A 26,942-nucleotide genomic window follows, 5' to 3' on the forward strand; every position below is an offset into this window, starting at 1 on the left:
CGGCTCCTCCTGCCCCTGTCCCGGAGCTGCCCGGCTCCCTGCCCAGCCCGCGCTCTGCGGCAGGGGCTGCACAGGTGGGAGCTCCCGCACAGCCCCATGCGCACTCAAGTCACGACCTGATGCATCGTTCTGCTGACTGGAGCAAAAGAGGCTGTGCCACGATGACGACAACAACGATGATGATGATTGACACTGTTTCTGCTGCTGTGAGGCCCATGAGAACCTAAACATATAAACCCAAGACAGCCAAAATTGGTTCTGCAGCCCCAATTTCACAAAACATGTTTCTTAGGGCAAACCGTTCCTATATTAGCTATTGCTGTGAGCTCTTAGGGCAGTGCTTTGAAGTCCCGCCACGCTGCTGCAGCAGAGCAGGAGACAAGGGCCATCTCTCTCATATCACAGCAGGACCCCGACTTCAGTACTGCATCAGTCACCAAAAATAAACTTGACGAAAACATCCGCTGCACGTTTCAAAGCCAAATTCCCGTGGGAGCAGCACACCTCTGTGCTGCACGCCAAGGTGGGCAGAGCCCAAGACTGGCACATGGCAGTGGAAGACAGACACGTCCCACCAAAGCCATTTGGCAAAGGGCATGGAGGGCGGAGGTCTGCGTACAAAAGAGGAACACCCTGGGAAATGCTTCAGCTTTGAAATAACAGCCATAGGCAGCAGTGCCCTAAATCATGGCCTTTACCCCGGTGTATGGCTAGCAAATAAAAAACTTAATGCAGAAGTACCCATGGGCACAGTCTTTATTCAGAGGAAAGGAGCTGACATACCAGGCAGGACTTAGCACCCACTGCTACTTCAGTGCAAAAACTGCTTGGACATGATGGTAGCAAAGGAAGAAGCCTTACAACAAGCAGGTAAATCAGTGACAGAATCTGAGCAGCAGTGATAAGATAGCTGCTGCAGGAACTACAGCTCGAACCCCTGACTTTGGAAAATATGCATCTCAGTCAGAAATACACATGCAGTAATTTCCTTTCTTTAAAAAACACACCAAAAAAATAAAAGGGACAAAGGCTCCTCCTTCAGAAGAGCTAGACAGCATACTTTGCATTACTTTTATGTACAGGGTTACCCCTAAGGAAACTGCAGAAGGTTTTCATTAATTTCTAAGTGCAGGTTTCCACCAAGGCAGTGTTCCTGGATCCAGCCAGAGGGCTGCAGTATCATAGGGACAATAAATAAACTGTGGAATCACATCAGCTTGAACTATTTTTATGGCATGTATTACAAATACATCCAAACATCCCATTTCCTGAGCATGAGCTTTTACCACCACAGCATCTTTGTGAGGTACAAAGTGGTAACAATTTATGTCTAAGGTATTTGAAGATTCATTGAATTTGGGTGGAAGGAGGAGATCCATGGGATTTTTTGAAAACACCTGTATATTCATTCGTAGGCAGCAGCTGTCACATAGACAGGCTCTGCCTCTTCTGGGGCCACCAAGCTCTTGCAGGGAGCCTGAGGAAAAGCACAGACCCAGACTGGGGAGCTGTTTCCACCACTTGCCCTTTATTTGTGTCTTTGACTTCTAAGCAGTCTCTGAGCTTTTCAGAGCTCTGTTAAGATGCACGTTTTTCTGCTCTTTCCATGTGTTTGTCTCTCATCTGTGAGCTGCAGGTTAAACTGCTTTGGAAACAATGCAGATGAAAAACTTGGCTGAACACCCTTTGGCAGCGCTCACCCCATTATTTTGCTTCTTAGCATAAAAAAGTGCTCCACCTTTCTCAACCCAACCACCACAAGACTTCTTTGGTCCCAGATATTTCTGGTAGAAAGATCCTATCCTAACGGGAGGATGGAAACCAACCCCGCAGTTCACACCAAAACCCTGCCTTACCTGTGGTATGGAGTGTGGAGAATGAAGAGGTTCCCCTAACTCCTCTGTCCCCCTATCTTTTCAGCCACTTCTTCCCTCACACTTCACTTCCACCATAAAGGTTTAATGACACCCAATTAAAAGATCTGTAGGTTAAAAAAACAAACAGAAGTGTTATGTTTTGCTCGTTTAAACAAAGACATCTGTGTGCACACCACTGCTTGGGGATGGGACAAGGGAACAAACAAGCAGCAGGTGTTTGTCATGCTGACCACTGGATGCAGAGAGATGCAGGGAAGTGGTGGTACCACTCTGAGCTTCATGACTCCCAGAGATTATGTGGCCCAGGGCAGCAGCAGGACAGGCTACAGGCACCAGCATGGCTGCATGCATGATACAGACCAGGAACAGTGGGCCTGTGGGTAGCTGGGCAGGAAGGAAAGGCAATAAATATCTCTCTCTCCTGCATTTGGGAGGAAGCCAGATGAAGGATTCCTGTCATGAGAGTGAAACACTTTCTACTCTAGCAGTAACTCAGGAGGATGTTAAACAACAGTTGCATAAGGCAAATGTTGAAAACTCAACAGTCTGGGTAGCCTGCATCTAAAAAAATAACACCCACTTTTAAAAATCCAAGCTATTAATGCTGAGATCCAGTAACACAAGGAAACCTGGAGAAGCTCCAGACAAACAAGTTGATGTTATGCCAACAAATTAAAAAAGTAAACAGGATGGCCTTGTAAACAGGTGTGTCTATTTGACAGACATCACATGCAAAATAATGACCAAAAAATATGTGATGATATTGATAAAGACTTAAAGCAGAGAAATATAAATACCAATCAACAAGGATTACAGACAATAAGCCTGTCAGACGAACATGATATATTTTTTGGCACTGTATGTTCTTAAGTATCAGAGAGCTGGTACAGGAGCGTGTGCGATCAAGGAACAAGCTCGTGGGCCTGGCCAAATGTGAGGCAGGAGAGGAGCTGCTCCCTGTGGAGCTGGTACAGAGCATGTATTTGCAGCAGGGAATGCTAAGTAGTGTAAAGCTGGTTACCTGGAAAAAAAATGAAATCATTATAGGTACAGCCTGCTGTCCTGGGAGCCCTTGGCATCCCCAGGGCAGCAAAGGATCCCACAGTCTGCACCAGAGCTTGGCAGGTAGGTGAGAAAGAGGCTTGGGGGGCCAGAACAAACCAGTGCCCTTCTCCATCACTCTCCTGCACCTCAACTGGAGCCCAGACAGCCCAGCAGCACCTGCCATGCCAGGGCTGAGCCTCCCCCCTGCCAAGATTATCCTACTTGGAAGAGACAAGTTCAAAAGCAATTGGATAAGGCAGAGCGAAGAAACCACAAGGGTTCAGAATGGCAGCACATCCCATGTTCAGAGGAAGAATGTGCTTCTCAATCACCTGGTTGGTCCCTGCCACAGCAGGACACAGCCTGAGCCTTTGCCCTGACCCAGCAGGGCAGAATACTTTATTTTTACAAAATACTTCTATTCTGACACAGTACACTGGGAATAGTGAATCCCTGTTGGACTTGCAGACCACAGTGACAAGCAGTGGACCATGAATTCCACAGTGACTTTATGGATAAAAAGCTTGTTCCTGTTGCCTGTTTAAACTTTCAAGCACTGGCAGCTACCGGATAAGAGGTTAAAGTCGCTCTACATCTGAAATTCCCATTCCCACAATTAGAATAGTGTACTCTGGTCCAGGATCCCAAAGGACACAGATGCATAAGGAGATTTGGATGTGAGTCAAGAAATGGAAAATATGCCTTAAAGCAAAAGGGACTTTCATCAGTTCAGTCTGTCATAAAAAAGGATCAGGAAAGCTTGATCATAGTATCTGACTCCTCTGGTACTAACAGCTCAGTGGCTTAATTCCTTCCTGAGAAGATCCACTGACTTGAAGGGCTTTAAAGAAATGCAGCTTCAATTTAAGGTGCAACAAGGAAAATAGTTTCTAGAACAACTCACCGCCACTGTAGCAGGGATACATCAGTTTAAAAGCAACTGTTTTCCTAACAACAGTGCTCTAATTTACACAAGAACTAATTCGCGGCAGCCTGTGTCATGCAGGAAGTTACGCTGGAGAGCCTGGCCGGCCTCCCTGCTTTATAATCTACGGAAAAAATCCCTGCCTGTGTTTCCCTTCCTCCCGTCCAAGTGTGTGAAAGGTCTGGCCTGCCCCATTGGAGGCGTTTTACTCAGGTTAGCGTGGGTAGCAGGCAGCCGTCCCCTGCTTGTGTCCCAGGCTGCCCCGAATCACTCCGGCCAGCTGCTGGCCCTGAGCTCCGGCACTGAGGCATTTTAGCTTTATAAGGAAGCCACTCTGGGTGGACGAAGGAAGCAGCGTCCTAGAGCTGAGGCTCCATGAATGACGAGTGCCAAGGATCTGACACATACAGTATTCTGCCTTCCTTTCCAACCAAAGCAAGGACATGAGTCAGAGCAGGGAACAGCCATTCCCATGCTTCTCAGCACATCACAGGAATATCCCTGCAGGCTCCGACTCCCTGGCTCTCAGGCTTGGTTTTGCAGGAACTACTCACACTGGAATCAGTAACATGCTTCCACTGCCTTCATGGTTACCTCCACTACCTTCACACCAGTTCTCTGCTGCAGTCAGTCTGGCTGGGATGGTGCCACTGCAGACACGTCACTGGACTCATCGCTAGTGGAGCAGCTTTGCTATTGCATAAGCTGTTTGTGCTTCCAGCTCAACTTTCTACTTCCCAGCTCAGTGCTTTTCAAGGGCCAGCAGGATAAAATGGGTCAATAACTGCCCTAGTCACAGCTTTGTGGATGGTTTTGTTTTGGGAGAACAGCTCACAGCCTCCACAAATAAGCTGGATCTGATTAGCTCAGAAGCAAGCAGTGCAGGAGCAGCTGCAGGCTGTATCTGCTGAGTGGAGATTTCCTCACCCAAAGATTGCTGACAAATGCTATTGAGTAAAACACTGCTGGCTTTCAATACAAGTCAAAAGGAAGTCCATGCAAGGGCAACCAGAGGCAGGACATTGGTCCTTTAGGATAGTGCTGTATGTACTGAGAGGATCCATGGGGATGTGCCCCCACCCTTTTGTCTCGCAGGAATCTCTCATTAGGCAGATTATATGTTACAGCTCAAGGGCAGAAAGTAGAACAGGGATGGCTTCACAGTGCCCAGTTCCTAAGAGAAACGAGCCAGACTTCACAACCTGGCCCATCCAGAAGTGTTACAGTCCTGGGCACACTGCAATACCTTTCCAAAATGATATATTAATTCTGAAGCAGCTAAGAAACTTTATAGAAAACAGAAGCAGAGAAGCATGGAAGTGAAATCAGATGCTGCAGTTGAGATTTGCTGCAGCATCAGAATACAAAAGCTCTGTGCTTCTGTTCCTCAAGTGCTGCCTTCTTGCTGTGGGCCTTGAAATATTCCCAGTATTTTGCTTTCAGGAGTATAGCCATGATTGTTTTTTAATGCACTAGATGTGTGCACCCTGCTGACTCACTCTACTACACTCCTTTACAGACAAACCTGCAGTTCCAGCACTTGGCCTCCAACATTTTCCATGTGGTTTAGATTGGAGCTGCTTTGCAGCCTTATCCAGAGGGACAGTCCTTATGACCCGAGAGATGGACACTAGTGTGTCACAGTGAGCGTAACAAGGTCTTTATTAAACAAGATGGAGTAAAGAAAGAACATGCCAAGTGAACAAGCAGAAACAAGGAGCTCTGTGCAGCTCTTCAGGTTCTGTGTCAGGAAAGGGTAGTTTTCCTCCAGGCCAGACCTGGAGAAGATGGCATCAATACCGGAAGCAAAGTCCTCTGCTCTGGCTGAACAGAGTACTTGTGTCCAGGAGACGTGGCCAGCAGCAGCTCCACACAGGCCACCCAGCACTAAATAAAATCCAGGGAAGGGCTTATAAACCCTGTGTTCCCAGATAAATTGTGTGGATATGTGAAGGGACTTGGAAGTCCTGGAAGGAATCCAGGTGGGGTGCCTGCAGCAGTAACAAATGTTGCTGTTCCAGGGGTCTGGTTCATCTCAGCTCATCTCTGATATGGATGCATTGAGGCAGATTTTATATTTGTTTTTATGCCACTCGGCATTTTTCCTGGAGAGAGAAAAAAGAAAAAGCAGTGCAAAATCAGCAATATGAAAGGATATTTGCCCAGGAGCATGAAAGACTCACAATGACCCTGTGTGGGCTTTTCCAGCTCCACTCCAGGCTCATTTGCTACAGCCTCTTCCAGCTCCTGACCTACATGATCAATCATTTCTACAAATTGGCATCTTTCTCTGCTGATAAATCTCCTTGACAATTCTTGTGTCCCCCTGCTATCCACTCCAATTCTACCATTTTTCCATCCTCAGCACGCCCTTCTCTTTGTCAGGAGGCTCCTACAGGAGTGTCAGACTTAGTCTCATAGAAGTTGCTAGCAGCAACACACTGAGAAGAACCCAGACTGTGTCCACTTCCATTTCAGAGAATCTGGATCCCCTTCCCTGCAGCATTATTTATAGTCAGGGTGTATATTTAAATTACTAAGCCTCTCTCAGATTTCTTAATTTCCTGTAACCACATCCACCTCTTGGGCATTACTACTCTCTGCTGATATCAATCTCACATAGGAGTGTGTTAAAAGACATCTTACTAGCAGCTTACAGTAAGTGTAGAGTGCTAGACAAAATTAAGATGATCTGAAAAAACCCCCATGATTAAAGAGCAGCACAAAGGGATATTAAAAAAACCACTCCTCCAGTGTCTTCAATCTGAAGCAGAAAAAAAGGGATAACTTCTGAAAGTTAAAATTATAGCACAGCAGGACAAGAAAAGATGGGATAAGCAAAAGCCTAAAACAATAAAGATTATTAAAATTTCTCAAACATATCCATAGTGGGTCATTGCCAGCAATGAGTAGACAGATAACTGATAGATATCACTAACAATCAGGAGACAAATACTGTTAGATATCACCCCAAAAGCAACTGGGAACAGAACTGTATGGTTCACCTACATCTGAGACACTGTGAGTGGTTGTGGTGTTCCCAGTCTTGAGAACAACCAGAGTGATAAGGATGGTCCAAGTTATAATTTTCACACAAAGTCATATTAAAGAGAATAGGACTTAGCTAAGGGAAAAACACCTGAAAACAGACAAAGGAAGGAGACATGACATATTTCCAAAACATGAAAAGTAGTATGGATAAGGTAATTGAGGAATGATTATTCACCATTTCTCATTTTATCCAACATGGGTAAAAAAAGAAAAATGCAATTAAATTATCAAGCAAAATATTTAAACATAGAAGGTTTTCAGCAAAATGTGATAAAGCTGTGGGACATACTTCCTGAAGTGTTGTAGAAGTCAAAACTGTAATTCAAACAGGAACTGCAGAAATTAATGGCTACTGTATCCAATGGTATCAAACCAAACTCTGGCTTAAAATCCCTAAAAAACAATTGTTCCCAAGATATACTTGGTTCTTGTATTCTTTCAGCCTCAGCTATCAAAAGCAGAACAGTGAGACTGACCTTTGCCAAAACCCACTGTGGCTGCTCTTACCAAGAGTTACTTTCTCCATCACCCAGGCTGGACAAGGGCTTTCCTTACCAGCGCACTCTGCCTGGCCTGCAGAAGTGTCTGTCTCCCCACCCTGGATACAGTGTCTCTGAGTATTCAGCCAGGAATCACAGCAGGTCTTCTTTGTTACCAAATTAGTGGAAATGACTTTCTAACTCTTACATAAATACATACTTAACTTAGGATCAATGTTGTTGCTCAAGAACACTGGTAAACAACAGTCATTATATACAGGCAAGAAAACACCAATTAGGATATCGGATATCCTAAATCACAATGAACATAAACATTCTGACAGTACAGGGTTAGCCTGCAGGTCCCCCAGGTCAAACCTGTTCCTGACAACAGAGGACTTTTATGGAGGAATAACAGAACAGGGCAAGCCTGCAGTGATATCCCTGCAGAATACCTATGCTGCTTCTAACATATTGCTGTTCAGTGTCATGGAATCAGAGCTGGTATCCTCAGGACTAGATGTTGATTGATTTTTCATCCAGAAGTCTGTGTACTTACTTATTTTTCCATCTCATATAAACATTATCTGCCTATCACACACAAGACAATGTGCTCTACAGTGTAATTATTTAGTATTCAGAAAAGCATCTCCCTTTTGTTCCAAACCTACAAGCCCACGTTTTGATTGGTGCACTTTCACCAATCCTTCTGTATCATGGGAGACAATGAACAATCATTCCTTATTTGCCTGCTGTATATAATTTGAGATTTTATAGGCTTCCAGTTTCTTCTCCCTATCCCAAAGCTATGCCCTCTAGCAGGGAAGATATCAGAACCGCCCATACTGTTGCAGGTGTGGGGGTGCCCAATGGATTTACAGAATGGCCTGAAGATATCCTCTGTTTTTCTGTTTCTTCTCTAGAAATTCCTAGTATTTGGTTTGTATTTCTGCCTCAACTGAATACCAAATTATTGTCTTTACAGAACTCTTCTATCATAGATGTATTTCACAAATACAAGTAAGTAGATTAGGGTCCAGGTGCTGGATGTGTACAGTCAATTTTCTATGCCTATGTATTTCACTTTATATTCAATGCAAATGTCATATACTGCTATTAAACAAAGTCACTTTGTACAGGAAATCCTAACATTTTACAGAAAACTTTTTTTTTCTTAATAACTCATATCATTATCTAATTAACTCTAAATAACTCATTATCATCAAACTTTTCCACTTTATTACCTACACACAACTTAAATTTCACAGGAAAACCCCCAGTACAGATCCCTGAAAACTGATCTCCCTCTATACTGATTCCTATGTTCACTAAGTCTATTATTAAAACAGTATTGCAGTGGGAGTTAAGAAGCTGAAGCTGGTTGGCTGGGATCCACCTCACCCTCTGAGCCAATTTGAAACAGGTATTACTCCTCTATTATAACCTGACTCATGTTATTAAGGCCAGAAAGGAACCTCATCCTTAGTTACATCTAAAAGGTAACTGATGAAGAATCTCTACATCTGCATTTGTCTTTCTTAGTCCCTGGATTTCAGGTGATCTCAGATATGGAACTTTACCTGGCTGTCCTGCTGGTGCCATCTGCACTCCTGCCAGCATTGGCTGCTGCTGAGCTGGTGCACCTGTCATTGGGACCTGCTGCATGCCTGAAGCACCTGCAATGATGGCACCAGCTCCTGCCTGGCCCGACTGCACAGATGCCCCAGATCCTGGGGGTCTCCGGTTTGACAGCCCTTTCCCAAAGGCCACAGCTGCCACCAGTGCATTGGTATCTGCAGGGTTGAAGGTCTGCTTGTTCTGTCGTAAACCTGTAAAAAATAAGTAATTTTGGAAGTTATTTTTAGACCTGGCAATCAGGTCTAAAAAGTAGCATAGCTGGTCCTGAATTTACTTTTCAGCTACTTTAGTGCATGCAATAGAGATGAGTTTCTTACAGGCTGTCCTACAAGAGTCTCAGCAAGGTCAAAGAAGCTGCAAAGTCAATGAACACTGGTGATCCAAGAGCTTTTTCACTGAGAGCAGGGCATAATCTGCTCATGGAAGGAGGATAGAGTGAGCTAACTCCTCCATGCCCATAAGAAGCTCCCAATAAGGGCTTGTTTGTTGAATCCTATGGCAGGTAACAAGCACTGTGATTCAGACAAAAAAGAGCAACACCCCCTTTTGGAGGCTCATAAGCAACGTGGTGTCTGTAAGTTTTTTTACCACGCATGTGCCCAATTATAGTATTAATCCCAGCTACTAGATAGAACCTGTGCTCTGGTCATGTGTCAAAGATGACAGTAAAAACGCTGCCACTGCCTTTATGAGTAGTGTGTGGCACTCCTGGGAACAGTGAACATCACAAATGGAAAAGGCTGGCCATGAGCCTGAAGCAGCCATTACCTAGACAGGATCACACAAGAGCCTGCCAAACATGCAGACTCCTTCAGAATATAGCCAAAGTTTCTCATTCACTGCTGCTGCATTTTCACAGCTTTTTTTATTAATTAAAGTTGATTGGGAAGTTTTCTTGGCAGATACTTATCACCTCCTCAAAGGGGGATATGTCAAAAGGCTGGAGTGACCTTCCTACCATGGATAGGTCACAAAAGGAAGACACACTGCACCCACAGGCTTCCTTCTCAAATTAGGGAGCTCCAGCACAGCCAATCTTACATCTTCTAGAGCATTTTCATTTATGCTGCTCAACTGTATTTCCCATACTTCAGGCTCTCCAATATACCTATTTTGCCTTTACTCTCTCAAGTCTGCTGCTTAAACCCTGTACTCCACTCCCACCTCAGGGACATACCTCCACTTTCAGATTCACGCTCCTCTTTACTGATTTTCTCCAGCAAATTTGAGCACATTTTGTTCAGACTTTGGATCTGTTTCTGCAAAATGAAAACTGTCAGAAACTGCCAGGAAACCTCCAACTCTGCACAAATCAGCAAGATAAATGAACAAGCTTTCCCTTTCCAGGATCTGTGTAACCAAATGTGTTTTGGTAGCTGAGCCTAGAGTGCCCAGTGCTAAGGCATGCAGAAGGGCACCGTGGGAATGTGATAGCCTTCTCCTCTGACTGGTTGGATGGCACCTCCTGTGAACAGCCAGAGAGCTGGATACCCTTGTGAAACTGTGGAGGAAACCAAACCTCAGCTAGGGTCAGCTGGAGAAATCTCAGACAGGAAAGGACATAGAAGAAAAAGAAAACTGTCAAATGGAAGGGTAGAGGAAGCAGTTAAAAGCCAATTTGTGCTCTAGGGATAAAAGGCAGAAGAATCAAACTCTTCTTTACCTACCTGTGCTGCATCAGGGCTAATTCGAGCTGCATCTGTGATCAGCTGCTTCTCCTGCTCCTCCACTTCAGGGTCGGGCTTAGTTCGAAGATGGTCGGGCACCACTTCATGGCTGAACACCGGGACACGCCCCTCTGTCTGCCGCTGCAACAGAGGGACAGGCCTCACTCAGAGCCTCTTCCTCCAGCCCAGCACTCAGGCAGCTCCAGACCAGGGCACAGGCCATGGTGCTGAACAAAGCTACAGGGGAAACCTCCATCTGGGGACCACTAGGAAGTTTCAACAACTTGCTTAGGAATTTGCACTGTGCCTGTTTAGTAACAGCAACATATTTATTAACAGGAACACCTTCTGTAAAGTGTATCCAGTGCAAGTGTTTGCAGGTGACAACCCCACAGCAAAGCAGCTCTCAGACAGAAATACTTGTTGCCCTTTCTTCCTTTATGCCCAGAACTGAGGAACGCCCAGCTGAATATCAGGCACTCAAGCACTCTCTGATACTCAAGGGACATGTCTTACCATGATCTCCTCATCGCGGTCTGGAGACAGCACTAGGGGGATGATCACCTGGTTTCGCAGTAGTGGGGTCTTCTCATGCTTTAGCACTTTATTCAAAGTGTTCAGCTGTCCTGAGAGCAATGCAAAGCTGTCCAGAACTGAAGGCCTGGAAAAGCAAATAAAGATGGAAGATGAAAGGGGATGCCACATAGGGCTTTTTTCTCTTCACTCAAATGACTGAGGAGTGAGGAAACAACACTGTTAATCCTCAAATCAGTCTACTCCATACAGTAAGCAGTAAAACCTAGGGCTGAATATGCAAGTGTGGACAAACCCCAGTCCTTAATGGAAATGGCTCAAATGCAGCAAATATCTCAGGGACATTACAAGCAGTACCACTGAAAGTGACAGTTGTTTGGGACTTCAGTAACACACACAGAAGCACTTCTTTTGTTGTCACTACCTCTCCCAGTGAAACTCTGGAGCAAGGTCTAAGAAAAAATTTCATCCTAGTACAGCCAGTACAGCCAGAAGAGAAAATATTTATAGCCTGGCTATCCAGACTAAGAAACAATGAAGCTAAATAACTGATAATCTTTTAAGAGGAGGTCCTCTTCAGCTTGGTTTCTGTGCGGGATTCATCAGCTCTCCTGCTTTTTGCAACATTAACTATAAATGTTAACTTGTTTGTGAAGGGCAGACACTAAGATACCATATAGTTTATTAAGCTGCAGCTATTAACATCTTTATGCTCCATATTCTCCAGGAAGAGAATGCCATCTTGCAAGGCTCCCAAACTGTGTAGTAGAGCAGAATCAGCAAAACACAAAAGCTCAGCTTATATCAGAGCCATAAAAAGCCAGAAAAGGTCAGGAAACACAGAAAGAACCATTCCTCACTTTATAGTATGTGTGGATCTCTAAGGTCTTTCATCTGAGAACTTCTACTCGCTGCAGATGCAAGTCTAGTTCCCATAAAATGTCTGGATTAAAAGGTGTTTGCATGACTCATTACTCTACAGCATGAAGCCAATGGATTTCAGCTGGTTTTCTTGTGGAAGATGTGTAGTGGTTCCTCCAGCACAAATGTAAAAAGAAAATTTAAACCTATTGACAAGAAGATAATGTTCTTTAATTAATCCTTTGAGCCAAGTCTGAGAGTTCTGGCAGTGATCAACAGTGAGACACCTTACCATGTGAGTCGGTCATACTCGTTCTCCAGCTTGTAGATAAAACTGACCAAGGAGTTCTTCAGGTCAGCCACCTGACTGATAAGTGCCTCCAGGGTCAGCTCCAGCTGCTTCTCCTCTCTCTAAAAAAAGACAAGACAGACAAGGGAGGAGGACAAAGATGTTGTGAATCCACACCCATGCATCAATGACCCAGCCAGTCCTACAGACAACCTCTTTTTCAGAGGAAGCAGAGGCACTTGAGATAAAATTCCTATTATTTCACACTGACCCCTTTCCCTTGGGTCAGACTACTCTGGAAAGAAATTTGTGTCTGAGACAAACACTTGCCCAGTTGCCCTGTTAAAGATCTAGATGAGTGTAGTGAAGACATCATCACTTACATCTGCTTTTTACCCCATCAGGCAAAGTCATCGAAGTTACCTCACACCACCTTTGTAAGCCACTTAAGCTAACCCAGACCAAAGATGAGCATTCCCTCAGCCTTTTCTGACAGCAGCTGTGGGTGCTGTGATGTCTTCATCCGAAATAGTCTTTGCAAAATGACTGCCAGGATCGTTTGTGCCCTTCACCTCACTCTTTACTTTCTTTCTGCCCACTTTCTGCTGCCAAGGAAACTGGCAGCTCCCACTGGCCTTATGCCCCACAGACTGGGGCTGTACCCACACACACACATCTCACCTCCTGCCTTTTGCTGGGATTACATGGTTTAAGAAATCTTCCCCACTGACATCCTCTTCTGGGTGAGGGAGGATGGTGACAGACAAAGTGTCAGGACTGGGGATGTGTTGCCAAAGACATCAAGGCTTGACTTGACAACATCCTTGACTCTTGCAAAAACCCTCCAAACTGCTATCTAGTCTTACTCATACTAAAGTATTACACAAAATATAATTAAAGTCCCAGGCCTAGGGAACTTCTCGTGTAAACTGAGAACTGTACAATAATAATACAATAAGCATGAAGAGGGTGGGACAGAACTATCAAATAATAGAAAGGGAATACCGATTGGGAAAGCAGACAGAGTGACTCAGGCTGTTGGCATGCTCACCATTGGGTTTGTTGTTGCTCTATTCAAATACACTGGCCCAGTGTAAGCTTCACGGAGAGATTATCAGGCACCTTCCACGTTCATGAAAACACAACATTATTCTATTTTATTTGTACTCTGACAAGTTGGTAATCACTGATGGGACTTCATTTCACTTTAACCACCTTAGAATAAACAGCTGAATCAACCTTATTAAAATTTGATTCCCAGTCCACAGAGTGGATTCATGGAACAGACTGCTGCTGCTGTTCCACCTAGAGATAAAAGCACTCTCCTTCATCTTGTGACAGGACTAGTCAGTTCCTGTCCAATTAAGAAATGTGCCCTTAACAGTTTGTGTGCACTGTGTTTGTGCAAGGAGGTTAACTACTGTCTGTGTTACAAGCTGGGCTGGTAGCCAGTGTTTTACTGCAGAGGTGCCAGGCATATGCACCCATGGCAACTCCCCTGGCCCCCTGCCTGTGCTTATCCAAGAAGCCCTCAAGAGGATGAATAAAAGCCCATTGCACAAGGAGCACTCTCACGGGAGCACTGCACTCCAACCCTCCTTCCCATGGCTCTTCCCAAAGCCATTAGGAGCTGGAAGCAGATGCAAGCAGTGCAATAAGCATACAATGAGACTGATCAGTGATTCCAAGGAATGCTGTGCCACTCCAAGAGGATACTTTGAGGAATTTGTTAACAATGTTAAAATTGGCCCAAGGCAGTAAAGACAGGGCTTATGGTGGGGGTTCTGAAAGACCTCCTGATACTGAGCAACTGAAAGGTAAAGGTGAAATTCAGAGTGGATAAAGGTAAAGCAATGCAGGTGGTGAAACAAAGGGGGGAAAAATAATCCTGACCGGCAAAACAAAGGGGGAAAAAGATCCATGACTTTCTGTAGACAATGACATTATCAGAGCTGATAACGTTGTAACTCAACAAGATCTCATGATTATCTAAGGGTAACCCATGAAAACATCTGCCCAATGATGGAAAGGCAGTCAAGGAAGTAAAAGTGACCACAGGAGTTATTAGGCAAGCAACAGAAACTAAGCATCATTATGTTACCACATAAATTAATGCCTCCTTTCCATCTCGAATATTACACGTCACTCTTGTCCTCCCAGCTGAGAAGGGATAGAGTAGGACTATGTACTAATAAAAGCAACGAGGATAATGAAGAATATTCATAACTTAAAAAAAAAAAAAAAACAAAACCAAAAAACCCTGGTAAAAAGACTGGTATGAGTAAGTGGCTAAAACAAGGAGAGACAGTGTAACAAAATCCTATAAACGAGGAATAGCGGGACAATTCGTTTTCACTTTCTTTTCCAGCAAGACAAACAGGAGATCTGTATGAAGCCAGCCGGCTTCCAAACAAACCAAAGGAGGTACATCTTTACAGCCTATTAACCTGTCATTAATTCTCTTTTCTTGGGACAATACGGATGCTACAAGTTCACAGCACTTAATAAAACAGTTAGGTTCTTCTCCCATTAATGACATTTCATCCAAGCGGGACCGGGGCGCTCACGCTCACCCCTCAGCCGTGCAGTAGCCAGGGGCTGCGGCACAACACAGCACAGCAGAGCAGAGCAGAGCAGAGCACCGCACCGGCTGCTCGAGGACGCGCTCGGCCGCCCGCCCCGGCTGTCCCAGCCCCGGCTGGGCTCGGCCCCACGGAGCCGCCCGGCCCCGCTGTCCCCGGCCCTCACCTGCATGGCGGCGATGGCAGCGATGGCGGCGATGGCCCCGCCCCGTTATCCCGGGAGAGCGGCACTTCCGGGGCGGGGCGCGCGGACATGGCGGCGGCCGAGCGGCCCGACGGGGAGGTGGGACCGGGGCTGGGGGAGCGGGGTCGGGCCAGCGGGGCCGGGGCAGCGGGGCCGAGGCAACGGGGCCGAGGCAACGGGGCCGGGGGAGTGGGGCCGAGCCTGGGCCAGAGGCGGGCGCGGGGGACACGGGGGACACGGCCGCCATGGGGAGCAGTGGGGCCGGCAGCACGGGCCCGGAGCAGCCCGGGGTGAGGGGCGGCGCGGGCACTGTCCGGGGCTGCTCCGGGGGTGACCTGGGCCGCTGTGCTCCCGCCGCAGGTGGAGGAGGCAGGGCACGTATTCCTCTTGATGAAGAAGGACTATCGCATCTCCCGCAACGTGCGGCTCGCCTGGGTCCTCAGTCGCCTGCACCAGGTCATCCGGGCCGTGCCCGAGCCCGAGCTGGTGAGTTGGTGCCCAGGCCTGCATGGGGCCACCCCTGCTGCACCACTCAGCAGCACCTGCACCCTGCAGAGCGTCTGAGCCCCATCCCTTTCTTTGATTCTTCCTTTGGTGTTTCTTGATGTTCTCTCATGTTCTCTCACTTGCTTGTTCTGGCAGGTAAAATCAGAAAATGAGCTTGATGTTCTCAGCATCCTGCCTAATGGGTGGCAGCCAGACGAGCCGGTCCAGCCCAGGCCCTACCTCCTTGTCCCCTCTACACGGGTCACCTTCCTGGCCCGTCAGTACCGATTTGTGATTGAGCTTGATCTGAGCCCTTCCACAGGGATTGTGGTAAGAGCAGAAACTACCTCTCCTTGGGGTGTTCTGAATTAAAACAAACCCATTTCTGTTTGCTGAGTAAAGGTTTATTGCTCTCGGTGTCAATCTGAGCTTTTGCAGAAGTTTTGCTTTTTCCAGGAGGGAGCCATGCTGTGCCCCTGGCTGGAAACTTAATGGCAAGTTCTATTTTTCCATTGGATGCTTAATGTGTGACTTCTGTTTACAGGAGTTGTCACTTTAATCTAGCTGCCATTGCAGAAGGATGTTTGCTGTTGGCCATGAGCAGTGGAACAACCAACAATGAGATTAAAAGTCCTAGAAGATGAAAAAGCTGTTCCCTTTCTCTGTTTCTGTAGGATGACTCAACGGGGGAGATAATTTTTGATGAAGTGTTTCATGCCCTTTCCCGATGCTTGGTGGGATTGTTAAGACCCTTTCGTATCCCTGGTTCAGACATTATCTACCAGCCAGAAATCTTTGTCACCATCCAGGTGTATTCCTCCATCATTGGCCTGCAGTCCCACCAGGTAAAGTTCAGGTTCTCCCTAGGCACAGTGTGAGCAGCTCGCTGTGCTGCACAGGTGTTCTGTGAGTGCAAGGGAAGGAGGACAGGTGGCAGCTGGGCTCTGCTATCTGTGGTGCTGCAGGCTTGTCTCACTAAAACAGGTAGCCTGGCATGATGCAGAAGTGCGTGTGAGCAACTTCTCTTTCCTGGGCAGGAAGCAGAGGTTTCTCTGGAGAATGCTGCCCTCAGGCATGATCTTAGAATTGGGCCACAGGGAATATTTTCCTCATGTCGACTGTGTGCTTCTTGTCGTTCTTCTTCTTTTGTTGTTTGGGGATTGTTTTTGTTTTTAATTTCTGTTGATTAATTCTTTTTGCCTGTTTCAATTAGCTGGAAGCATTCAAGAAGAGCTTGTATGACCAAAAGCTTGTTTGTCTATTCCAGCTCTGTAGTAGTGGTTAATTCAAGGATAATTGCCTCTTCCTACAAACCTTCTTCTTTTTGCACTGGTTTGAATATGCTGCTTCTTGCTGGAGGGAGCAGCCACCCCCTGTATTGAGATTTATCAGTGAGATTTCACTTGTGTCAGGGCAAGTCTGTTTAAAAAATTAGAGTCTGGTTTATGGGGCCAGTGTTGTTTTTGAAGTTCATCCTTGATCTCTTCCACCTTATAGTATTTTCACATAACTATTGTGTTTATGTATTTCATCCCTTTGCTAATACCAGGGGAAGTGTGTGTGGTAACAGGAAGAGCCTGTTAGTCTATGTTTGTTCCCTCCCTTCCTTTCCCCAGCCCTCCCTGCCTAAGCCTTCTGCCAGGGTTTGTGTTGTACCTGAGGAGTGTGGCCACCACTTTGGTCTGTTCTGAGGTGCTACTGGAGTAAGTGTAGCAGGAATTTCTCCATTTGCCATTGATGTTTTATATGTCATCTTGTCCAGCAGTCCTGCAGACCATCCTTCTTTGCCTCAGTATCTCCCCTATTTACACTGTATTGAGTGCTCTGAAGTTGCTACATTTTTCTTCTTGGGACCTCTCTAAATTCCCACTTTGTATGTGAGGCTGTGAACTGTGATCTCTGGGTACAATTGGATAATTATATTCCTTTTATGGAAGAAAAGGTGTATGTGTGTATCACTCATGCAGGAAAGACTCTCTGTGGTAATCATTTATTTCTCCTGTGTCACCATGAGGTCTAGTCCATGTGAGACTGAGGGAATGTGGATAACATGCAGCACCCCACCATTCTGCTGAGGTCTTTGCCTGCATGTGGTATCTTCTTTGTGTCTGGTTGTGGACAGGACCTGTACCAGGGTGACATCTGTAAACACTGGTGTCATGTCCCCTGTCACCCTGGACATAGGTGTTTCTGTGGTGGCAGGCTTACTCTGTCACATCACTCAGCCTCTTTTGTAATGTCCACTCTAAGCGTTTCTTTATCTCAACTTGCTGTTTCCCTTGCAAAATAATTTGATCAGTCTATAGGTAAGGTAGATTAGAACAAACAGACCTTCCTTAGGAGCATCAGACTACAGTTGATGGTTTCTAGCAATGATCCCACATCACTTTCTCCTAATAACTGCTTATCCTGGAGAAAGTCAGATGAGTAGAAGTTTCTTGCCCAAGGAGATTTCCCAAAGTGTCACGTAAGCTGCTGTGGGATGCACAGCAGATGCCGTGAGGTACCGCTGTTCACAGGCAGTTGCTTTTGAGCAGGAACAGAGAGAAGAGGCCTGTGCTGTATCTGTGCTTTGTCAGCGACATGTTTCTTCTTCACTGTGCAAAACTGTGTTCCTGTGTACCACCTTGGGGGCCGGTGCTATAAAATCTTTACTTGATGACTGACATGTGTGTCCTTGGGCCAGGTACTCTTCCAGGGCTGTCAGCTGGATGAGACAAAACGGGAGGCCTTTCTTCACCAAGTTTACACACAGCTCTGTGCCTTTGAAAACAAAGTGGCAGAGATGCTTCAGCAACAGTATGAACCCAAACCACAGGTAAGGAGGTCAAAGGTAGTTAGGCTCTCTTGGCTTCCTGGAGAGCTGCACTCTGAGGCCCCTCTGAAGTGGGGTGGCAAGAGGAAAAGTAGCATAGGTCTGCAGAAGGAGCAACTAAGGGGTTGGTGAGGTGATGTTGTGGGATCCAGTAATGAGACATGAACGCTGAGGATGCAGAACAACTAAGTGTTTAGAAGGACTGATGAGGATGGTTACCTCCCCCAAAGCTAATGTGCAGTAAGATCACCTGACTGTATATTGGGAGAAATGGTAGGATGTGCTTTCTCTCCAAAGAAGATGGTGGGAGAGGTGATTATGTCCATTTAATTAATCTATAAATAGCTGTGAATATGCCCTTAGCCCTTGTTACATTTCTTGAATGAAAATACTTCCTTGTTACTTATGAAAACTGTCCGTGAAGCTGAAGAAACAGGTAGTTTTTTCAAGTACTTGAAATCTGTAACAGATGCTGCTTAATAGCCATGGATATTTGTATTGGTAAATTAATGATAGAATCCTGGTATGGTCTGGGTTGGAAGGGACATTTACAGATCACCTCCCTTGACCTGCTGGCTATGCTGCTTTTTGATCTTCTTGTAGTCAAAGTGATTGCTGGTCTGGCTGAAGTTATTTTGTCCTTAGTTAGCATTAGTTAATTAGAGTTTGGGCAAAAGGGAGGAAAAAAAATGTCCTAAAATCAGATGACTGGGAGGCTACTGGTGATGTATTGCAGTTGCATATCTGAAGTGATTGGAATCTCATATTCTAGCTGAAATTTATATGTTTCAATGCTAAAACTGCCAGTCCTGAAACAGAAAGTAGATTGCCGGAAGTAAATACCTCGACTGGTGAGTCCAGATGGTGTTTTTGCAGTGCTTTGTATGCATTCCTGCTTGATGCAGTATTTCTCTCATGGTAAACTACCCTGTAACTTCTTCCATGCAAATGGAGGAGAGAGACGCTCTTGCAGGCCAGAGGGACTGGTGAGTTCTGCCACAGGCTGTGGGGTGGAGGTGGGAGGCCCCAGGGGAAGGGCAGAGACTGAAACTTTTTTCACTTTTGAAGTTGTGCTAGCTGTATCATTGTTAACAAGTGTCTGAATTTAAGGCATCTGGCAAATTAAAGTGATGGACAGTCAGTAGTTTTTGCTCATGGGCACAGACTGCTCCCATTTGTGCATAGCAAAAGTTTAGTTAGTTCTAGTTTTATTTTCCCAGCTCCAATCATCTGTAGCTTTGTAGAGCGGGGGGGTCTCAGCCATTCTCTGCATTAGCAGTAAAAACGAAGTAGTATTTCATTACAGGGTTGAACTGCCAGAGCCTTGTGGGGATTAAGGGACTATGAATACAGTAGGTTTCTCACTGTTGTAATTATACAAATTTCAGGCTTTGCCTAGAGGATATTTTTCATAGAAGATGCAGAAGCCTACCTGCATTTGTTTATATCAACACTGCATAACGAGGGCCATTTGAGTTAAATGCATAGGCACTAGACTTTGTCTTTATGAGGCTCCTTGCCCCCTCTGCTGCAGAGCTTCACAAGTGAGACATAGTTGCCTCTGCCTCTCCAGTGTTTCTGGGCTGAATATAGTAGATTGAGTAGATGCTGAATAGCTGCAGCTTCTACTAAGTTACAGGGGGAGAAAGAGATATTCATCATCTGTTTAACTGGGAAATACTTTGCTCCACAGAAGATTTTTACTGACTGTGAAGTGTCTTGTATTTCCCCTTCTATGAGAAATCAGCTTACTATAAAGCTCTGAGCATGCTGTCCCTCTACCTTCAAGAAGCCTTGCCCAGCTGTTCTAGGGGGCTCAAGGGACCAGGATTTTAACATCATCTGGAAGTTAAAGCTGCAAATGGACTCTGCTGACGTGGTCCAGAGTACCATGGTACTGCTAGACTGAAGGTGTTTGGAAGAGCAAGAACTAGAGCTGAGCTGAAGTCTGCCCCATGGGACCTTGTGTTGTTTTTTTTTTTTAACTTTTCCAGGTGGATTTATCCCCCCTGAGCCAAGAGAGCCCTGGTGACGTGCAGGAGTCATCTGGGAGGAAGCCCAGTGTGTCTGTGGTCACTGCTGATGTTGGTCTGGTCAGCATGGTCCGGCAAGGGATCCTGGCCCTGCAGCTGCTGCCCTCCAACTCCAGCGCAGGTTGGCTGCGTCCTCGGGGTTAAGGTTTGCTTGGTTGTTTGCAAAGGGTTGTGTTCCTCCTGCCATAGGCTGAGGTTAATTTTATAAGGGCTGGTGTGTGCATGGACCTTTCTGTTAGGGATGAAATTTCAACAGAGACATTTACTCTGCATTCTGGGTTAAATTGTAGTGGTGGGAATGGGGAGGACCACACTGTGCCAAGTGCTGTGTATCAGTGTTGGGGAGTTTGTGAGGCAGTGCAGCTGTGACTGTTGCTCCAGGCAACCTGGGGTGTGAAGAGCTGTGCCCTTTCTCTGTGCTGTGCTGTACCTAAACAGGATGTTTTCCAGGTCTATAATGCTTTGGAAGCTCTAAACCAGCCTCAGGATTTTCCTTCTACTTTTGCCCTGGCTAAACTTTATGTCTAGTGGATTTACTGGGAGAATGATAGCTGTTTGAGATGGAAGATACACTAAGATGTTGTCTTGTTTACAGGTATTATAATAATTACGGATGGTGTGACCAGTGTCCCCGACGTGGCTGTGTGTGAGACTTTACTCAACCAGCTGCGCAGTGGCACTGTGGCCTGCTCCTTTGTGCAGGTATGTCTGCTGGAACCTGGCAGTGTGGGTACCAGAGGAAGGCAAGTGGACTGGTGGTGGTGGCATTTACCTCCAGAGGAGAAGTGGGGGCCTTCTTTGTCTGTTTGAGTCCTTGAGCAGCCATCTGCTTTGTTCTCAGCACTGCTGTTCTCTCTCAGGTGTCTCCTTTATCCATCCCATAGGTGGGCGGTGTCTACTCCTATGATTGCAGCTTTGGCCACGTTCCCAATGTGGAACTGATGAAATTCATTGCCATGGCCACTTTTGGTGCTTACCTCTCCACGTGCCCTGAGCTGGATCCTCTGAGTCTGGATCTGAATGTGTATCACAAGGCATTTCTACTGTACTCCTTTCTGCGTACTGGGGAGTCCCTGAATCCAGAATATTACTGTGGTGAGGAATGTGCATGTTCTTGCTGCAGTACATGGATGTCTTAGAGCCCCTCTCTTTGGGGAGGCTCCCCAGGCTTGGTTATGCTGATACTCTCCCTTGTCATGCCTTCTGTAGGCTGTGGGCACAATCAGTCACACAGTCTCACCTGTAAATCCCTTCCTGGTTCCAGGAATTGGGTGGACCAAGGGAAAACAAATGTCCCATTTTCCACCATTCCCCTGGCTCAGCAATCTGCAGTTAGGCCCACTGTGTTGGGCCTTGGTGGGGGATCAGAAGCTCTTGCTTGCCCTTCCATGCACACTGGCTGGCTTGCAGGTGAGGATGTTCTGTAGAGCTTGTCCTAACAGGGCTTGCAGATGGCAGTTTGGATTGAAAAACTAGACCCCTGAGAACTGTCCCAAGTGCCTCTCTGGTTGTTTTTATTTTGTGACTGTTAGAGATAGAGAGTGTTCCAGGAGAGATTAGTTTAGTTAAGTAAGACATGGAAACACCCTTTCATGTCCCAGTGATATGCTGGTGCCATCTGCTCTTTCTGTAACTTGGCAGCAGAAGCCACATAAACTGGCAAATTTGAAGAGAGCTGGCTTGGGACTTGGAAATGTTGAATCTTAAAAAGATCAGCTGTTAGTGGTTTAAGCTCCACATCCTGATACCTTTTAAAAAGCACCTGGGAACTCAGAGTTTTCCAGAGAAATCGGAAAAGCCCCAAAGCTTGCTGTGTGACTGTTGAAACAGATGTACAGTTTCTGCCTGTCTAGGCTGAATGTGGAATTCCAATGTGAGCCTGATCACAAGAGCTGTCCGAGAGGAAGCTGTGCCTGCCACCCCACCCTGTCTCTTTCTCAGGCCTCTTGGCCACACTAATGAACCTGTTTGCTGTATTGCAGAATCGGGAGTGGGTGTAAGTGATGCCTGAAGGATGTACTGTTCCTCAGGCAAGCGGGTGTTCCCGGCAGCTTTCATGAAGCTCTCGGGGAGGCCTGTTGCTACAGGATGGGGCTCAGGGGAGCTGCTCCCTCACAAACCCATCTTTGGCATTTGCAGTGTCCCAGCACAGGCTGTTCAATGAGCACCTGGTGTCTGCAAGCAGCAACCCTGCGCTGGCGATGCGGAGGAAGAAGCACACGGAGAAGGAGGTGCACGCTGACCTTGTGAGCATTGTTTCGGTCAGGCTGCGCGAGGGCTACAGCATCCGTGAAGTCAACATCACAAAAGGTGACTGCTGCCTTGAGGGTTGGAGACTCAGCTAGGACTCTGTTCTCAGCTGCTTAGAGGAAGGCACAGGGTCTGCCATCTCAGCAGTGGTGGAACTGTGGAGGAAGGAGCCATTTTCTCCAAGCTGTGTTTTCATGGGTAATTGCCTGATGTAGGGCTGCCCAGTATTGTGCAGTTATGCACTTGCCAGGCTCACCCTCTGTGGTTGTGCCTAGGGAGGGACAGCCAGTGATGCTCCATATCTTGGAAATGATTCCCCACAATTGTAGAGAAACTAGTGACAGAACTGGGATTTGCAGAGGTTTTTTTCTGGATTTCATCTATATTTCTCCTTTTTTTCTTCCCTTTCTAGTTCTAGCACTCCAAAATACTAACATGAAGTTGAGCCCTTTGGTACAACAGATTTAATGCCTTGAAACTACAGTCTTTCATAGGAAGAAATTGGGTGAAACAAAGATATTGTTAGGTGAAAATGTCAGATCAGTCGGGACCATAATCAATTCTAGAAGACCATGAAACCTTCAAGTGATCCCATTCTCTTACTACTACTTACTACTCCTGTTGACTCACTAGATGTGGCACCTGGAGTGTGAGAACTAGCTGCTGACTAGGGACCTTGAGGGGTTTGATTGTCCTTAGGAGTGCCAGTAAATCCTACCTAAATTTCCATCTCCAGCTGTGACCAGTGGTAGTACTTTGAGATGAAAAAATCCAAATGCAAGCTCATTAGTACACTAGAATGTGTTTTATATCAGAGTCTGTGATCTAACTCTAAAACCATTCCAAACATCCCATGTGGTATTTTCTGTGAATTTACTGTGCTCTGCCTAAAAACATGTAAATCCCTTCTGCCACTGCTCTGTTGGAAGATTGTCCCAGAGATTCATTGCTCTTTCTCTACCTTCCTTTCTAAATTCCCTGAGACCATGTTAGACCTGTGTGGCTATTATCTTTAATTAAGTTTATCCTCCTCTGACTTGCACAAACATATTTAACATCATCTTTCTCCTTGTAATTTACCTTTTGGCAGGTTAATATTAAGCAAGCCAATATTTCACATTTCTTTTGTAAGGGCAGGCTTTCTCTTTTGTTTATTCAGGTTAATAGCTCTTTTGTTTTTTTTCCCCTTAAGTTGCTTTCTTTTCAGTTTAATCTCATATTTCTCAGAACAGTTGATAAGAGAGCTGTGTGGTTTTATCAATGCCTTGTTCAGCAGTGTTAATGTTGCCCTGCTTCTGAAGTAAAATACCAAATCTGATAGACCAAGAATCGTGTGAACTTTCTCCATGATTGTGTTGCAGAAATCCCTGAGTCTTTCACACACCTTTTCTTTCAGCTGATGAGTCCTTGGGGATGTTTTATTGGGTTTTGTTTGTCTAGTAGTCCCTAAATGTGCTGTCCTTTACATGGTAGTACTCTTAAGTTTATCTTGTTCAGTTCACCTCACTGTTCCTCAGTGGTGTCTGGCAATTGCAGTTCATTTGCCTTGATGCATCTTATAAACTGAATGGAACTAAATCACCTTTTCTGGGGGGAAGATTGCTAGCAATCATAGTAGGATAATTCCTAAAATTTGCCTAACATAAATCTCCCTAATTTCTTGTTTCAGGAATTTTCTATTAAAAGTAAGTATCTGCTAAGTTTTCCCAGTGAGACAGCTGTTCTAGTATTGCCTGCAGATTGTTTTCACTAATGGAGGGGAGGTGTGAGATTACTTCCCTTAAATCCAGGCAAATTAGATCCATTGCACTCTCTTTGTCCAGGAATGTGTGTGAAACAATGTGACAAGTCCATTCCTGTCCACCCTCAGTGTCTTCTATTCTTCTGTGCACAAGTTCACTCACAGTTTGAGCAGTGCTGGATAAAAAGCCTTTTTCTTTAGTCCAGCAGCAATGCTGAAGTGCTTTTGGTGACTCTGTAGTCCTAGATGGAAATGCTGGAAGAGCATTCACCAGGTATGAATCACTCAAAAAGTAGTCAGACAAGTTCATCTTATATCCTTTTGTACAAAGGTATAGCTACAACCTCTGTCTCAGGATATTGTAAAGCAGTGAATTCCTGCACTCTGGAGGAATGTATTAGAAATATCACCACATGTTACCATGCTCCTTGCATTTTCCTCCAGGTATTTACCTGCTGGCTTTTACTCCTTGGAATGCTGAATGGATTGGTCTCCCACTTTTGCAAGAGCAGAGAGCAGCAGCTGCTGGATCAGTGACCTTCTGTGGTGAATAACTGTGGGCAGGTGCACAGGGAGGAGTAAGAGCAGGATAAACACACATGATGATAATCTCCATTCTCCTTTCCTTTTTTCTTCTTTCTTTGAGCCCTCTCTAGCTCTTTGCAGCTCAGGGGCTTCTTGAGCCAGAAATATTTTCTCTGTATTTTTTAGAATAAATTTAAAAATGAAATGTCAGAGGTATCAAAAACATAGAGTGTATTTCTATGCATCCTTCAGACTAGTAGCAGATAATGTTACTTAATATTTGGGAAAGGCTAAATGCTCTGGGGAGTTGCTGAAAAATTTGCTGAACTAACAGATTAAAGTAGAGTTGAGAAATGATAAAGACATTTAGACATTCAGCATTGCCTTTGCTAAGGAATAGCATGTTTGACTAATCAGAGTTCTCTGAGCTATTTTACAGAGAAGTGTGTAACAAAGAACAGTTAATTAACCTGGATTGCTAAAACTTGCCAATTAAGGGCTGTTAAGGTGCCAGCTGGCTGTGAAGCAAGAGGAAAAAAGTGCAGTTGTGGACTTTGACACTGTCACCTTTCTCCTTTGCTTTACCAGAGACAAAATAGAATAAATGGCTAGTTTTGTGCTCAGAGTTGCCTGGAGAGGTTGTTTGTGATATTTATAAGTGCTCTGGTTACCCTCACTGTTTGATTTTTAAATATTAAGGTATTTAGGAGGCAGCTTGGTTAGCTCTGCATTAGGAATGCAGGAGTGCATGTGAAGGGGAAAGGATTGGAAGGTATGGAAGGCAAGGAAGCTATGGGGTCATGGTGTGTAATGGAGCCCAGTTCTTTTACTTTCTGGGACACTGTCGGGGGATCTCCCTCTAACAAAAAAAAAATAATAAAATTCATACTGACCATTTTGTGTTGAGGGCAGCCTGGAGGACGGTTTTCAAAACATAATCTTCCTCTGTGAATCAGTCCAGCACCAAAACTGGCTAGGCACTAACTGAGCAGTGAGAATGTCTTCCTGATTCCTGTCATTAGAGAATAGCCAAAGTGAGCTTTCAGATAAAAACAGAGTTGGACTTTGTGAAGGAAATAAAAGTAGAAAAAATTTTATTAGCTATTAACTCAGGAACCAGAAAGAGATTGCTTTGTAGTAAAAAAAAAAGCCAAATATTAATTTAGACGTAACTTCAAACTAAGTAAATATTGTGCCTGTGTTTTCAGTTTTGCTTGTGTGGGATCATAGGAGTGAATTAGTCCAGGATGACTAATGGAAACAGAGGTGGAAGTTGGAAATATTTTCATTTATGACCTAAGTAAAAATGTAGGAATTTACTTATCTTGTTTGCTGTTGATGAAATAGAAAGGCTTTATTATGAGAACCAAAATATTGTGCAGAAAACGGTGGATGAGCCCTAAAGCAATGAGTGAGGTGACAGTATGAAATAAAAAGAGATGAATCTATAAATTCTTGTTTAGCCTCTGATAAACAAGACAATCTTCAGAGGAAACAACAGATGGTGCAGTCCTGGAAAGTGCATTTATAGTAACAGAAACCATCCATTGTAGAAAACATTAGTGATCTTAAATAAAATACTGCTAATCCCTCAGATTAAGTACAGGTAAAATACAGTATACACTTTTGATTATCTTTGTTCAAGAAAGGTGAATTCTTAAGGTGCAGGAGGGTCTGGGTCTGTTAAGGGGAATGAATGTTCTGTCACAGTAACAGCTGAAACTGGGTAAGGATTTCTTAGTACTGCACACTCCATGTTAATCTTATGGAAATGAAATTTCTCAGGATAAAAATAATCTAATCAAAAGAACAACCAATCATGAATTTGGCATGTACTTTGGAAAGTTTCTTCTGAACATTGATGGGGAAGAGTTCTTTGAGGGAGCCTCCCAGCAGGGACTATGAAAGCAAAAAGATGGCTTTAAAGTGGAGGCTGTGATGGGGATGGCATGATGTGCCTA

At 45.2% G+C, this 26,942-nt stretch overlaps 2 protein-coding genes across 8 annotated transcripts in view; one reads left to right on the forward strand and one right to left on the reverse strand.

Moving 5' to 3' along the window:
• Positions 1–5,484: 5,484 nt before the first annotated feature.
• Positions 5,485–15,175, reverse strand: MED8 (mediator complex subunit 8). Of its 3 annotated transcripts, none has more exons than XM_015636266.2 (7): positions 15,114–15,175; positions 12,369–12,487; positions 11,198–11,342; positions 10,682–10,822; positions 10,192–10,273; positions 8,957–9,205; positions 5,485–5,951 (listed from the first exon to the last, which is right to left on the reverse strand). In XM_015636266.2, the coding sequence occupies exons 1-7, from the start codon at positions 15,117–15,119 to the stop codon at positions 5,887–5,889; spliced, it is 807 nt and encodes a 268-aa protein (XP_015491752.1). In that variant the 5' UTR covers positions 15,120–15,175; the 3' UTR covers positions 5,485–5,886. The 3 variants fall into 3 exon arrangements, with proteins under 3 accessions (XP_015491752.1, XP_033372395.1, XP_015491753.1); XM_033516504.1 differs by lacking the exon at positions 15,114–15,175 and adding an exon at positions 13,417–14,957; XM_015636267.2 differs by lacking the exon at positions 15,114–15,175 and adding an exon at positions 12,076–12,282 and having other exon boundaries at positions 12,369–12,485.
• Positions 15,176–15,191: 16 nt separating this feature from the next.
• Positions 15,192–26,942, forward strand: part of SZT2 (SZT2 subunit of KICSTOR complex) — a 54,185-nt gene continuing 42,434 nt past the window's right edge. For all 5 annotated transcript variants that reach the window (XM_015636259.1, XM_015636261.1, XM_015636263.1 and 2 more), the window contains exons 1-9: positions 15,192–15,230; positions 15,492–15,617; positions 15,774–15,947; positions 16,292–16,462; positions 18,304–18,435; positions 20,427–20,586; positions 21,061–21,167; positions 21,350–21,560; positions 22,605–22,775. In XM_015636259.1, coding sequence (XP_015491745.1) covers positions 15,201–15,230; positions 15,492–15,617; positions 15,774–15,947; positions 16,292–16,462; positions 18,304–18,435; positions 20,427–20,586; positions 21,061–21,167; positions 21,350–21,560; positions 22,605–22,775 — 1,282 coding nt within the window. In that variant the 5' untranslated portion in view covers positions 15,192–15,200. The remainder of the gene's footprint in view (positions 15,231–15,491; positions 15,618–15,773; positions 15,948–16,291; positions 16,463–18,303; positions 18,436–20,426; positions 20,587–21,060; positions 21,168–21,349; positions 21,561–22,604; positions 22,776–26,942) is intronic.

The sequence above is a fragment of the Parus major genome, chromosome 8 (assembly GCF_001522545.3).
Source record: "Parus major isolate Abel chromosome 8, Parus_major1.1, whole genome shotgun sequence".
NCBI classification, from domain to species: Eukaryota; Metazoa; Chordata; class Aves; order Passeriformes; family Paridae; genus Parus; species Parus major.